The sequence below is a fragment of the Dendrobium catenatum genome, unplaced genomic scaffold, assembly GCF_001605985.2.
Source record: "Dendrobium catenatum unplaced genomic scaffold, ASM160598v2 fragScaff_scaffold_621, whole genome shotgun sequence".
Classification (NCBI taxonomy): domain Eukaryota; kingdom Viridiplantae; phylum Streptophyta; class Magnoliopsida; order Asparagales; family Orchidaceae; genus Dendrobium; species Dendrobium catenatum.
This window is the reverse complement of record NW_021319083.1, coordinates 30,246,730-30,261,591: the sequence shown is the minus strand read 5'-3', so window position 1 is coordinate 30,261,591 and position 14,862 is coordinate 30,246,730. Positions and strand designations below refer to the sequence as shown.

At 36.7% G+C, this 14,862-nt stretch overlaps 1 protein-coding gene across 1 annotated transcript; it reads left to right on the top strand.

The window, feature by feature from the left end:
* The first annotated feature begins 400 nt into the window (after nucleotides 1-400).
* LOC110096403 lies at nucleotides 401-14,236 on the top strand. The gene is made up of 7 exons (XM_020822348.2): nucleotides 401-1,566; nucleotides 10,074-10,218; nucleotides 10,349-10,402; nucleotides 10,484-10,575; nucleotides 13,094-13,329; nucleotides 13,420-13,590; nucleotides 13,710-14,236. The coding sequence occupies exons 1-7, from the start codon at nucleotides 581-583 to the stop codon at nucleotides 13,805-13,807; spliced, it is 1,782 nt and encodes a 593-aa protein (XP_020678007.1). The 5' UTR covers nucleotides 401-580; the 3' UTR covers nucleotides 13,808-14,236.
* The last annotated feature ends 626 nt before the right edge of the window (nucleotides 14,237-14,862 follow it).

Genomic DNA, 14,862 nt, shown 5'->3' with positions numbered 1-14,862 from the left:
AACTCTTCTTAGCATTAGTTAGTTTTGATCTCCTACAACTTATAATTTTTATTTATATCAATGTGTAGGTCTTTATGCAGAGTTTTAACTAAAAATAATAATATCATATATACAATTCAAATATAATGATTGTGAAAAATATATTAAACAAAAGTTATATTGTTATACAAACTATAATTAAAATTATTAATTTTTTTAAATAAATTAAATAATTTATCATACAATTTTGTGAGAATATTCACATCCAATTGCAGCCGACTATTGCCATACATAAAATGTGGAACTGAGCCGTTGCGTGTAATAGGAAGCGGAGGGTTGTCGAAATTGTGTCCGAGATGACGGCAGATAAGCGCATTTTTGTCGTGCTATATGCGGAGTTACCTAACGGTGCCGTTACGAAACGTGACACTTCCGTATCCCGTGGGTCACCGCGAACTCCCGCCGTTACCCATTTAATCGTCCTTGTGCGGATGTGAAAGCTCTTCTCGCTAACGTCGTCTGCCTCCCGTTCCATCTTTGCGTGGCCCCGCCTGCTTCGGAATCGGAAACCCTAACCCTAACCTAACGCCGCCACCAACCCATGGCCTCATGCGATGACGACTTCTCTCTTCTCGGGGACGAAGTGCACTCCCACCACCCACACCACCAGCAGCAGCGGCAAGATTCGGAGTCCGTTGCCGCTGGTGCCGCCGCTGGTGTTCTTAACTTTTCTACCCATAGGTACGTCTCCAAGGCCAACGTTCCGATCCACTCCCGTTCTCTTGTTTTCAACAATATCATCAGGAAGAAAGTTCCTATTGGCCCTGTGGGAGACGACCAAGATCAAGTGGGCTACGCCGAGGCCTTTGTCCCGACGGATGTGAATACACAAAGCCATTGCTTCGCCGATGACGACCCTGTATCGAACCCATTCGAGCCGCTTCATCCTCGCGAGGATGATGGCGTCGACGGGGATAATAGCCCCGACCGCAGGTGTAGCGCAGCTGCGGCTGCGGCCGTGGCATCGGTCTCTCACTTCCACTACCAACAGCAGCAGCAGCAGCAGCAGCCGCTGGAAGCTTCCCATGCTGAAAAGAAGCGCAGGGATCGGGACGAGCTCAGCGATGAAGAATCCCCTTATGGCTACAACATGAGCAACAAGAGGTCAAGGTCGTCTTCAGTCGCGCCGTCATCATCCGGTGACTATCGCAAGGACCGGGAGGAGTGGAGCGATTCGGCCATTGGCTGTCTACTTGATGCGTTCACTGAGAAGTACATACAGCTGAATCGGGGAAACTTAAGGGGAAGGGACTGGGAGGACGTTGCGGCTACAGTGAGTGAGCGATGCGAGAAGCAGAAGTCCGGGAAAACTGTGGAGCAGTGCAAGAACAAGGTTGATAACCTTAAGAAGCGTTATAAGGTTGAATGCCAGCGCCTTAGCAGTGGAAGCATCGCTGTTAGCCATTGGCTATGGTTCAAGAAGATGGAGCAAATTGTCGGTTCCTCTTCCTCCTCAAAGACTGCTGTGGATGATGATAAAGCTGCTGCACTGGGTGATTCCTGTCCTGCTTCGAGACAATTGAAGAGGTCTCATTTCTTTGGTCCCATCTCCTTTTCCTTTACAATTTTCATTATTTATGGCCTTATTAGATGTTATTTTCTCTTTTGATGCCCTAACGGAGCAGAAGGTGTGCATTTGCACTCTAATTGAGGATAAAAATTTGGAGAGAACACAAAAAATTAAAAGAAAATTTAACACATGCTTTTGAGCGAGCTTAAAATGAAAAGTAAACAGAGGAAACGTTTCCTCAATCAAGTGAATTTGGGCTTCTAAAACGAATATAAAATAGAGAAAAATTTTCAGTAAGTAAATTTGTAATTATGCAGAAACTAAATTTATGCTTAATACTTATGAAAGGAACTAAATTTATGCTTAATTCTTATGAAAGAAACAAAATTTATTTCCTTTCAATCCTACTTTATCCATCTTTCTTCCTACGAATTTACTGCTCCGATGCCATGGCATGTCGCAAAGGAGTGTACCAAAAAAAAAAAGAAGAATTTTTTTATACTAATTTAACGTAACTATATTTTGAATTTAATTAATAGTAGATTACGATAAAGAATTATTGTTTATTCAATATTCATTTGGTTATGTTACCTTAACAGGAAAATATGCTATCGTGTGAGATGCTGTTGATGGTTTAATTTGTTTTTCTTTTCACAATTTGATGTATCATTAGGCAAATTTGGATTTCATGACTACGGCATCTTTTATGATTTTTTTCAAGTGAATTAGCTGATACATACAATGTTTAGTATTTGAATATCAATGCAATCCTCAGCACGAAAAACAAATTAATTGCTCATTGGGAGATCTCATTGGTCTAATAAAAGAAAGAGTTCATTTTCTTATAGCTATATTTCTTCAATGTCAAGTGTTTGAATCTGTTTTTTCCATATATTCCAATTTTGTTACCTCGGAGCTGTCAGCATATATGAAGCTATGTTTACTTGTAAATTTGTTTTTATTTTCATTACAACAACAACATCAAGCCTTTATCCCACTACGTGGGGTCGGCTACATGTATCCTTTTTCTCCATTGTGTCATATTGAAAGTCAAATTCTCGTTTAAATCTAATAAAGAAAGGTCATTCCTAATATTTTCTAACCAAGTCTTTTTAGGTCTACCCCTACCTTTCTTAACATAAGTCAAATCTAATACCTCTACTCTCCTAACCGGGTCGTCGCAAGGCCGTCGTTTTATGTGACCAAACCATCTAAGGCGACTTTCTCTAATCTTATCTTCTACTGGAGCTACTCCAACCTTTTCACGTATATGCTCATTTCGTATCCTATCTCAAAGGGTAAAGCCACTCATCCACCTGAGCATCCTCATCTCTGCCACACTTAACTTAGTATTATGCTTCTCTTTTAATGGCCAACATTCGGCACCATAAAACATTGCAGGCCTCACTACCATCTTATAGAATTTTCCCTTAAGTTTGAGGGGTACATTTCTATCACATAACAAGCCCGATGCATTCCTCCACTTCAACCATCCAACTTAAATTCTGCTGATAATATCCCCATCTATTTCACCATCACTCTGAACAATAGATCCAAGATATCTAAAACGTGTACTCTTATTAATGACTTGATCGCTCAAAGTCACAATCCCCTCACTAGGTCTATTACTACTAAAATTATACTCCATATATTCTGTTTTAGATCTACTCAAGCGAAAACCTTTAGACTCTAAGGTTGACCTCCATAATTCAAGTTTACCTTCAACTTTTTATTTTCATTGCTTTTAAAATTTTATTTTTGTTTTGTGCCTATGATGAATATAAGGCAATGCAAAGCAGCATACAAGTTGTTGTATCCAGTTGTTGTTTTTTTTGCATTTTTCTAAGGCTTCGTTTGGGACGGCTTTCTTACTACTTCTTAAAGCAGCTTTCTAGTAAAAAATTATTTTTTTATACTAGAAAACTGCTTTAAGAAGCCGAAAGAAAGCCGTCCCAAACGAAGCCTAAGTTGACAAATCAAGGTTGTAGATATTCGACACATACTGAAGTTGTTTGGTTTGAATTGAGCTTGAATGTTTTGAATCAAGTTGTAAATTTCTTTGACATTGAACATAACTTCATATATATAGATAGATTCTGTTTAAAATAAGTTAATCATATTGACTATTAATTAACCTCTCAATGCTATTGTGTAAGTCTACAATGGATGCTAGAATGGATTTGAAAAATATTTAGAAATTTTCTGGAGGTTTAGCATTAATCTTTCAAGTAAATAAGGATACCTCGAGCACTGTTTCACGTTATAGATGACTTTTCTTTTCTTTTTCTCATTCTAATCGATGTTCCAGCAACATAAAGCTCTCCCTCTTTTTTACGGCTTACTACAATGACCTTCAATTTCACTGTTTGGGATTGATTCCATGCTGGTAAAGCAAACAACTCAATCAGTGAAAAAATTATTATTTTACTGTTTGTTTAAGCCACTTTTCCAAAATACCTTTTGCTACACCTTCGTATTTTCGCCGATATGAGAAGAAAAAAAAAATCTGCTTCTCCGTTGTAATACCTCCGTGTAAGAACGAAAAAATGTCGGGGGAACCAAACGAGGCCTTAGCTGTTTTTAAGGCTTAGATTGTTGTAGATAGCAAGCAGTAAGTAAAAGATAGTGGATAGCAAGCGACAACAGTGCACAACAATCAACAACAAACAGTGGAGTGGCAATTGACAGCAATAGGCAGAGCATTGGCTGTATTTTACAAAACAACAAACCAAAATAAGCCAACAACAACAAGGCACATGGGTAAAACGGTGGCATCAAGAGGCAGTTATTGATACAGTAGCTGAATGCTTTAGCTATGATTTTTGCTATGGAACCGGGGTTGGGAACTTTGAGGGATTTTGGAGAAATGGCTGAGGACAGGAAAAAGAAATTGTTTGGGGAGAATAATCGGATTGATTTTATTGTTGGAAATTAATTCTATTTGTTGGCAATCCTGAACAAACTCCACGAAAAGAATATAATGAAATCTACTATAATAATGCAAGTTAAAAAAACGGTAATTACTACAAAATTGTCCTATTCTAAATTGAAGTTTGAATACAATTTATTCAAACTAGTAGAAAAAAATTCAAACCATCCTTATCTTGTTATAATATGAAATGTTATCCAAAGCTAACTTTTAGAGGTTTGTTCACCTTTGTTTGATAATTGATTGCTGATTTGATTACATGTACGAATTCCTGGCAATATCTTCTTCGATTTCAACAGTGTAATATGAGATTCACCACCATCAACACTTTTTTGGAAGGAATCAGGCTGTTAAAAGTTCAATGAACTTGATCTCTTTAATATTTCTACATTCTAATGCCCAAAACATGATTATAGACAATCTAATTGATTACCTAATTGATCCAATCCTAAGATCACAGTACAAAACAATGTTTCTGAAGCATGATTTTTAGTATTCCTTGTGGTCATTGAATAAATTTTCTTGAGGATATTTGAGCCCTGTCCATCTATATGAAAGGCTGAAACAAATGCTCTTGATTTTTTGCTCGTTAATGGTCAATGGTCAAGCTTGTGTAACTAGGTTGTCTATAAGGAATAAGCTAGGATTAATAGGAAGATAACTCTATGTTGTAAAATTGAATTTAACAAGTTTGTGCTCAATTCAATTAATTTTCTTTCATTAGTGGTTATTTGGTTTGCTAAAAGAAGAATGTAGAGTAAAAGAAATGCAGTGTAGATGGAATGTAGTATATTTGAATGTTTAAAGTTTGGATGACTGTTAAAGGAATGCCTAGGAATTTTTTTTTTTGCTTGAAGTAAACTGAATGCAGTGTTAAGTTCAAAATGGTGGTGGTTGGCCTGCGACGCTAGCGACAGTGGTGGCCAGCATTTGGCAGCTGTGGTGGTGCTGGTGGTCTATGTAGTTGGCGGCTGGCAAGTGTTGGCCGGTGGGAGTGGTGACAAGGTAGATTAGTTGCCGTGAAATAGTTTTCGCTCAAAATTAAACAAGTTTACCTAAAAAATGAACCGGAATACTTTACATAACATTTAGAATACTTTACACTGCATAACTTTTTCATCAAACCAAACACTAATATTTTCAAACGCTTGCTAAAGGTATACTTTACACCTACTTTATTTCCAACCAAACAGTCCTCCCTAAATGGTGAATTAAGATTCAAGAACAAAACTTTATCTTATATTACATTGGGTGTGCTATGGAGGTGGCTAACTCTGTTTTTTTTTTCCTCTTCAAGCTTTGTTTAGGATGGCTTTCTTATTGCTTCTTAAAGCAGCTTTCTAGTACAAAAATCAAAATTGTTGTATTAAAAAGCTGCTTTACGAAGCACTAAAAAAGCCGTCCCAAACGAAGCCTCAATCAGCATGTGGTCTTGTGGTGTTATTGTGATTAGAGTCTTAAATCAATCCGTTTTAAAGTGTAACTTATGTATTAGTGATGTTTCGAAGTAGTTCAGATTTTTGTTGAATAATAAGCTGGTTTTGAAGTAGAGAGACTAGCCGCTACACGGTATTATTCAACCGTCTGAGTCTAACTTTGAAGCTAGCCCAACTAAAAAGGCATTGGATGCGATCTACCATATTGATTGTATGGATCATATACTACTTATCATCTAGCTGTTGAAATGCACAAGCATAAGTCAACTCAGAAACTTTAATTATATGTATATGATTATAAGGACTTTTAGATTTAGGCTTCGTTCATTTTAGAAAGCAGTAAAAAAGCCGTCCCAAACAAAGCCTTAGTCGTTATAAGAGTGCATATAAACATTATGGATAAAAGCACTTTTTTCTAAACTTTAATTTGAAGTTGAGCATATGGTGGTTTTCATAAAGGTATTAGAGGTTCTAAATTTTGATAATTAACCAGAATCTTACCTATTTTTACTTAATAGGATAGCCACATATAATAAATATGTTGTAAGTTGTGACTTATGTAGAATGGAAAATATAAAAATTTTTTGGGCAAAAAGTATTAGCTGCAAACATGATAGAATACATTTGATACTTAGGGGCTTGCAAGTATTAAGGGTTTAAAATAAAATGAATTTGTGTTTTAATTTTTCAAGTGCTCGGTATGATGTAAAATTGATGCTTATTACCTTTTATTTATGGATTTTGAAATGCCTCAAAGGCCCAATATTTTTGAATTCCAAATTCTCTTAAATTATTTGTATTCCAAATTTATTGCAAACCCCTCTTCGTCCCAAACCCATTCTTTGGCGACCTTGACCTTGACTATTGTCCCCATCTCTACAATGCTCACTCTCATGGAATGTCCTCATTATTATCCCCGACCATGCTCCCACTTTCACATGTTGTCTCATTATTGTCCCCGTCCAAGCTCCCACCGTTGCATGTTGTTTCATCTCTTTCTCAATTGTGTTCTCTCTCTTCCTAGTCATCACCATCCTACAACTATGGTCTTGCATGGTCTTCTAGCCCTTTTCTCCACTTAGCATCACTTTTTTATTTTTTCTATGATGAAGATATTTCATGAAATACCTAATTTTTTCTATCTGATGGTGGATATGACTGATTTTTCTCCATCTTTATCAGGAAACATAAAAAAGCAAGCCCATTACTTGCATCGATTATGGGACTTCCTAGTCATCACCTACTACATCTATAGGCTATCATGGTCCTCAACCCTTTTCTTCTCTTTGCATATCTTTTTCTTCTTTTTTTTATGATGAAAATATTTCATGAAAAACCTATTTTTTTCTACCTGAAGGTGGATGCGATTGATTTTCTTCATCTTTATCAGGAAACATAAAAAACAAGCACATAACTTGTGTGGATTATGGGACTTATTTATCTCTCCTTAATGGGTTCTTTGCTCGTTAAAGTTAATTGTTATTTATTCTGGAAAGCAACTAAGTTGATTCTTTTTTCAGCCCTCCTGCCGATAACATCCATTACAGGAATTGTAAGAGCTATTCAAACAAGTCTAAGAAATCAAACACAAAAATGATGTTTTTAAAAGTTAATTTATCAAAGTATTGTAATAATAAAAGGATATTGTATTAAGACACATTTAAATTGCTGATTAAATTAAAAATTAGTAGATTATTTTGTAGCCAATCTTAAAAATACTTCCATGCATTTGTTTACAACCAATTAAACTATGCTGAAAAAATCAAAATGCACTTTATTTACTGCACACTGCATTCTAATTAAAGTTCGATCCTAAATACTGTAATCAAACAATCCCTTAATGTCAAAGAACATGTTAAAAAGTCATATGTGACTAGGAAGTTGATGGCAGCGTCAAAGAAAAAGTTAAAAAGTCATATGGGAGTAAGTACTGAACCATCTGAGAAGAAAGAATTAAAGAGAGTTCTAAATGTGGTGTGGCAAAAATGTTAACAATTATATTTGCAGGAGTGTGGAGTAGGGGGAGTTGCAAGCATAATCCAAGTCGAAGCGGTGCGACCAATGAGCTAAACAAACCCAAATCAAGCTACTCGGTGTAGGGTTTGCTTAAGCTCTAACCAGGGATTGTTGAAATTCGATCAATGTTTTATTTTAGGTGCCATTTCATCTGAGTTTGATAAAATTGGATCAATATTTTGTTTTAAGCATCAGTCAATTGAGCAGTCAGACCAACTGATGTGAAACATGCAAGTGAACAAGAGTTGTTTTGGAAATTAACAATAGATTGAACGTTAACGTTGCTAATTAAAACGCATGCTTCACCAAGTCGAGTTCGTAGAACTTTCCATTAGGAGATTAATAATAGCAATCAATTACGAAGAGAGTAACAAGACAATTGCAAATAACAATAAATCAAAATAGTAAGACTCTAATAGCAATCAAAAACAAAAATCCACGGCGTAACATCAAGAAATTTTCACCATGAGTCCTTCTCACTCGCTCTTGAGGTTGGGTTTAGCGGATGAACGGTAGAAGCAATCCTAATGATGCCACCGCAAGACAAGTGGAGCGTAGGGCCTTGTTCGCCGGAGAAGTAGCCGAAGGAGAAGTGGACGTTGATTGGCCGACGAGTAGCCAAGGTTCTTTGGGTCATTGATATTCAATTGTCTTGGCGAGGCAATAGAAGATGCGGTTGACGTAGCTCTCCATGGAATCTTCGTACTCCCAATCCGAATCGTAGAAAGGAGAAAGTAGGATATTGATTTCTCCTTGTGCGTTGTAGGCAAAACTGTGGTCGACCTCAGGGTCGGCCATGCACCAATGGTAAGAAGAAGGAAAGAGTTTGTCTTCTTCTTGTGACTTCCAAAGACGTGAAAGGCGTCGGCTTCCAAGAGGAAGGAGGCAAGTGGGAGGTGCGGCCAAGGAGAGAGAGAGGGGCGGCTTGGGCAAGTGGGATCTAGATTAGGTTAGGGTTGGGAGAGAGAGTTTTATTAAATCTGAAATTAGGTCAGATTTAAGGGGATTTGGAGGGAGTTGGATTTGAAATTTTGAATTCAAATTCAACTCAGGCTTAGGGACTAAATAGGAAAACAATGGGTGAAGCCCATAATGGGGGCCGGCGGCTTCATGAGGGGCAGGAGAGGATTGGGGAGAGATTTATTAGCTTCCAAACAAGTCTTTGTAAATTAGGAAAGCTAATAACAAATCCAATCTAATTTAATTTCAATTTGGACTCACGATTAAACACTTTTCTTATTTAGACTTTTAAATATTGAAAGTATTTGAAATGAATTCAAATGAATTCAAATATTTCCTTTACTTGCTTGAGCCAATCTAGGGAGTCATTACGATGACTGGATTCATCATAATGATGGGGAGCAATGATTATATATATAGGTCTCAAACATGAAGAAAAGAAAAAACACACAATTGCCCTCCGGCTATAATAACAAAACACCTCCCCTTAGGGGTAAACTCAGAAAATTGAAAAAGAGCTAAATAAAACATAAAATGCATCAAAAGTAAAGACGTTGAATCGTAGCCGTCGATCTACGATTCTGTTGCCGGTACACGTGTTTGAATCTCTCTGCATTTACTGTACATTGGATTTATTTTTCATCCAACCAAAAACCAAACCTCTCAAAATCTTGTATTCACTTTACTTTACACTCACTTTTCTTCCAACCAAACAACCGCTAAAGTTGTATTGGTGTGATTTTGAGGAAGCTACTAGGAGTTTTGGCTAAAGCTGTTATGTAACTTGGCTAGTTTGAGTTAAAAGAATTTTAGATTTTTGGTGCATCAAAGGCTTTTTAAAGTCTAAAATGCTCAATTGAATTGATTTTTAAGTTGTAAAGTCCACAGCTAGCTACTGGTAGATAGCTTAATTTTGACAGTAGTCCGGTAGTGTAAGAGTTTCAGATAATGCCTTGGTTTTGTAGTTAAAGCTTTCTGTGGGGTAAAATGACTGCTTTGAGTTGTTTTAGTGAATCATATTTTTAGCCAGCAATGTGGAGTAAAAAAAAAGGTCTGTTGACTCAGCTTTCTGAATATCACCATTGTTTAATAACCTGTTAGCTTAATTTTTCTATGTTATTATGGTAGTGTTATAACTTTCAGCAATTTTCTTTTGCTCATCCTCAATTGATTGCTTTTACAGATATCCTGGTACTTCACCTGGTTCATCTAGCTTAACAAGTAACATTAAGTTGAAATCACTACCAAATCCAAGATGGAAGAGAGCTGTCTTGAAAATTAGTGGTTCTGCATTGGCTGGGACCGGCCCACAGAATGTTGACCCAAAGGTTTGCTTCTCCTTTTAATGTTTATGGTTCTGTTGTGTTATTCTTCTATGATTGCATTTAGCCAAAGTGGAACTTTGGGAGCTTGTTGAAATTGCCCGAGTATAATACAGATCACTTTTCTGTTTCTTAGGTGATGATGCTGATAGCTAAGGAGGTTGCTATGGCAAGCCGTGTTGGCGTTGAGGTACTCCGTAGATACAATGGGGAAAGCAATTTACAATTATCTCATGCCTTCCTTTTTTTTGGATTTGTGATGAACTTTTAGGTTGCAATAGTTGTTGGATTTCGAAATTTTTTCTGTGGTGACGCTTGGGTGGCTGCCACTGACACGGACAGAACTACTTTATACCAAGTAGGGTATGCTTTCTCACCTACCTGTATTTTTTGGAGTAATCTAGTCTTATTTTTCTTATTTTTAGGTTTGGTCTACGTATTCTTAAGCTTCATATTTTGTTCTAGACTAAGGTTTTCATTAAGAGGCGTGTCTGGACTCTGGAGAAAGGGGATCACGTGGTAATTAGTGTTAATAATCAACCATCTAGGTACTAGTGTAAACAAATGGGCAATATGATAGGAAATACTTGAGTTTGCAAGTAATCCTATCGGATGTATTTGAGTTCGCAAGCAACCCTAACAAGAAGTTGGTAAAAACAGCGAGAAGACACAAGAACGAGAATGAAACAACCCAAAATAAATGTAGATTTTTATTAAATACTCAAAGCAAAGCAAACATAAGAAAAGATACAATTGATCCTCTATTCAAGAGGAGGATCGTTCTCTCCCAATCTCTAGATACCAAGTCTAGAGCCCAAGACACAAGATACTTCAAGAGAAAACAATGTTCAAGCATCACTACAGGAAAGCTGGAAATACGAGCTTTCCGGCGCATTTCCAACGCAAAATGCTTCGACGGTAATTCACGCGTTGGAAAATCAACACCGGTGATTTTTTTTCCCCAGAAATATTTCCAGCAGATTTTCTGGCGAAATACCGGCGAAAAATAGGAGCCGACGCCTTTTTTTGTGTCGTATTCTAGCGTAATATCCGTCAGTATTTTTGGCGGACAAGCTACATCGGAAATACCAGCGGATTATCCACCGCCTAAAAAATGTCGGCCTGTTACCGACGTACATTACTGTCGCAATATCCGCCGGAAGTAACGGCGCAAATGTCCGCCGGAAACGTCGTCGTATCGTATTACCGACAGGGTTTTCAGTGGAAAATCCGCCAGAAACCTGTAGCATAAAAAAAAAATAACCTTCCTCCTTTTGAAATTGATTCCCACAATTAAACCTGCTTAGAAAAAAATACAATACTATATACATTCATACATCAACTTCTGATCAAGAACATCACCAATTACATTATTAAACATAAACATATAACATAAACAAAAAGAGTATCATCAACAAACATCTAATAATAAAAAAAGTCAAGATGTCCAAACAACAAATAAATAAACATGTCCAAGAACACATAAATATGGATGTCCACATCAGTAAAATAAATAACATCTACTCTGATTCAGTCTCCTCCTCACCTGATGCTGTACTCTTCCCACTACTCATGTGCTCCCTCATCTTTTTCATTTCCTCTAACATTTGAGCTTGCTGCATCTCCAGCTGTTGCTACATCTGCATCTGCTGCTACTGTTGCATCTGCATCTGCCAGTCAGCTTGTGTTTTCCTTATCTGTTCTAGCTCGGCTGTAAGAGCAGATATCTGTTGAGTATATAAAGACTCTTGGGTATTAGTTGAGAGACAGTAGCCACCAGATGTCTGCCCCTCATATGCATAGGCTTGCGAGCCTAAATCGTATACTATGTCGTGTTACATTCTTCCTGCCACTTGCGACCAAGTGCAGTAGTCAGAATATTCCGCTGATCCACCAAAATAACCTTCACTTGCTGCAGCCTAACTCTCTAGAAGCCGTGTTTTTCAAATTTCAACTGCTGTCCTTGAAGCTTGCCGCAACCCTAAAAACATTTTTTTTCTACCAATGTGCCTTCATTGTGGTTGCTATCCTATCAATAACCAATGCAGCATTCATTGTTACCCTTCTTAATATAACCTTCACTACTACTCTTTGCCATTGCAATGTCTGAACCTAATTTTCCTCGAAGTTTTGACTTAAATGTAGGACTCTATGGTGCACCAAGGGACTTGATAATTCTACTTTTTCGGGACTAATTACCTTGTCGGGAATGATAGATTTGTATTTCTCAGCTTGAGGTTGAGTGTTTAAATCTCAACCATCTCTTGGCCTTTGATCCCACGGACAGCATGGGGATCTGTGGAGGCTCACATGGATCACGTTGTTAAATCTTTAGCCGTCCCTTGGCCTTTGATCCCAAGGCCAGCATGGGAATTTGTGGGAGGCTAACTTGGATCACGCTGATCTCCTTCTATATTTGGGTGGCTTGTTTATGAAGGATTATATTAGGACAATTATGTATCATTCTGTAATTATTTATTTCTTTATTAAGATATCTTGTGCATTTTCTCTCTCCAATTCTCAGAATTTAACAATAACTATAACCATACACTGTGAAATCAAACTTTCTCCTGAAACAACTTCACATTCTAAAAGTAAGACTATTGGACTCCTGGATAAAAGGTTCATTGCATGCTTTAATTTATCTATTTATGCAATCCAGTTAGAATGAAATGATGAATTACTTCAAAACTGGCTGCTGATTGTTCTTACAAGTTAGCTGCTGCTAACGAGGCTCAATGCATATTCTTGATAACAAACATTCATGCCTGATTGCTAATTTACTCTAATTCTCTTCCATGGGCAATTATTATATCGATAACTTCTGTGAATGGACAAGAAATATTTGAGCTAATACTTGTAATATTTAACAATTCAACAGGATGATGGCATCAACCATGAATGCCTTACTGCTCCAGGCCTCCTTTGAGAAGATTGGCATCGAGTCTCGTGTTCAAACTGCATTTATGATGCAAGAGATCGCTGATCTGTATATTCGGCAACGAGCGATCCGCCATCTCGAAAAAGGACGGATTGTTATATTCGGAGGAATTGGAACTGGATCAGGAAGTTCTCTCTTTTCCACTGACACAGCTGCTGCTCTCAGAGCGTCTGAGAGTAAGTTGCTATTTTCTTCTACTGAAGCTGGATTATTTACCCTCCCATTAACTATTTCTTCAATCTACTTAATAATATGTCCTTTAACAGTTAATGCAGATGCTGTGTTGAAAGGAACTACCTCAGATGGTGCTTATATCTGCCATTCCAGGAATGAAAGCTCCACATTTGAGCACATCTCATTCAGGGATTTAGCCAACAGAGGCTTCACATCAATGGATATGACTGCAATCTCTTTTTGTGAAGAAAGCAATATTCCTGGTTTACTTCCATCGACTCTTTTTTTTTTTTTTCAATTTTGCAAATGATCCTTTCCTCACATGGTTTAGAATTAGGAGATAAATAAATCCCCTTACTAGTTCTTTACTCTTCTTTTGTAGTTGTTCTGTTTAACCTTCTGGAACCTGGCAATATTTCGAGGGCCCTTTGTGGAGACCAAGTTGGCACCCTTATTGACCAGTCAGGGAGAATTAGTTAGCTGTGCTTTGTATATAGTTAGATTTCGTTTGTGACGGTTTTCTTCCTGCTTCTAAAAACGGCTTTTTAGTATAAATATTTTAATATTTGTACTAAAAAGCTGTTTTAAGAAGCTGTAAGAAAGCCAGCAGCTTTATTAGGATTTTGATTTCTTCTCTCTGCTATGGTCTAGATTTATGTGGACCTAGAGGCTCTTTTGCTTCTGCAGGAAGGGTAGAATTAGGAAACTATTCATTCATGCTGTGCATTGGGGATTCTGACTTGTATAATTAAGTTGCCTGATGACTGAAGAATGAATATAGAAAGAACAACTGGATGTACATTAATGGCTCTTTATGGATGTAACTTATTTATCTTCTGTAAATTATCTATAAGAACATTGCTGTAATTACTTTTTTGTGCAAAACATGCAATTTTTGTTCTTTTGCCAGTTTTTTTAGCTTGGTATTTTTGGCTCTCATGTTCCTCTGTTATCATTGATAACTTGTTTTTATGTCTTTCTTACTGCTTGTTAAAGTAGATTTTTAGTATAAAAATTGTAACTTTTGTAGTAGAAAATTATTTTAAGAAGCAGTAAGAAAGCCGTCCCAACGGTTTTTTTACTGCTTCTTAAAGCAGCTTTTTAGTACAAAAATTAAAATTTTTATATTAAAAAATTATTTTAAGAAGCAGGAAGATAGCCGTCACAAAAGAAGTCTTAGTTGTTCGGAATGGCTATTATGATTTTATCTTAGAGGTAATTTGCTATTTGGTAGATTTGTAATTAATAAAAAAATTTAGGAATTTATTATGATAGTCTCAAGATCTAACTTTTTACAATTTTTCTTATAAAAAAAATAACTAATGCTTTTTAAATTCAAAATTGTACGCATTGAACCATAGAGATGGCGACTTCGGCAAGTTAATAGCCTCCAACACCAATGAGCTGGCCTATATAAATTAATGATGAATTCAAGATAGATTTTGCAAATATTATATTTATTTTAAGCTTAATTCAATGCAAAATATATATATATATATATATATATATATATATATAATCCATTCTTTTTGCAT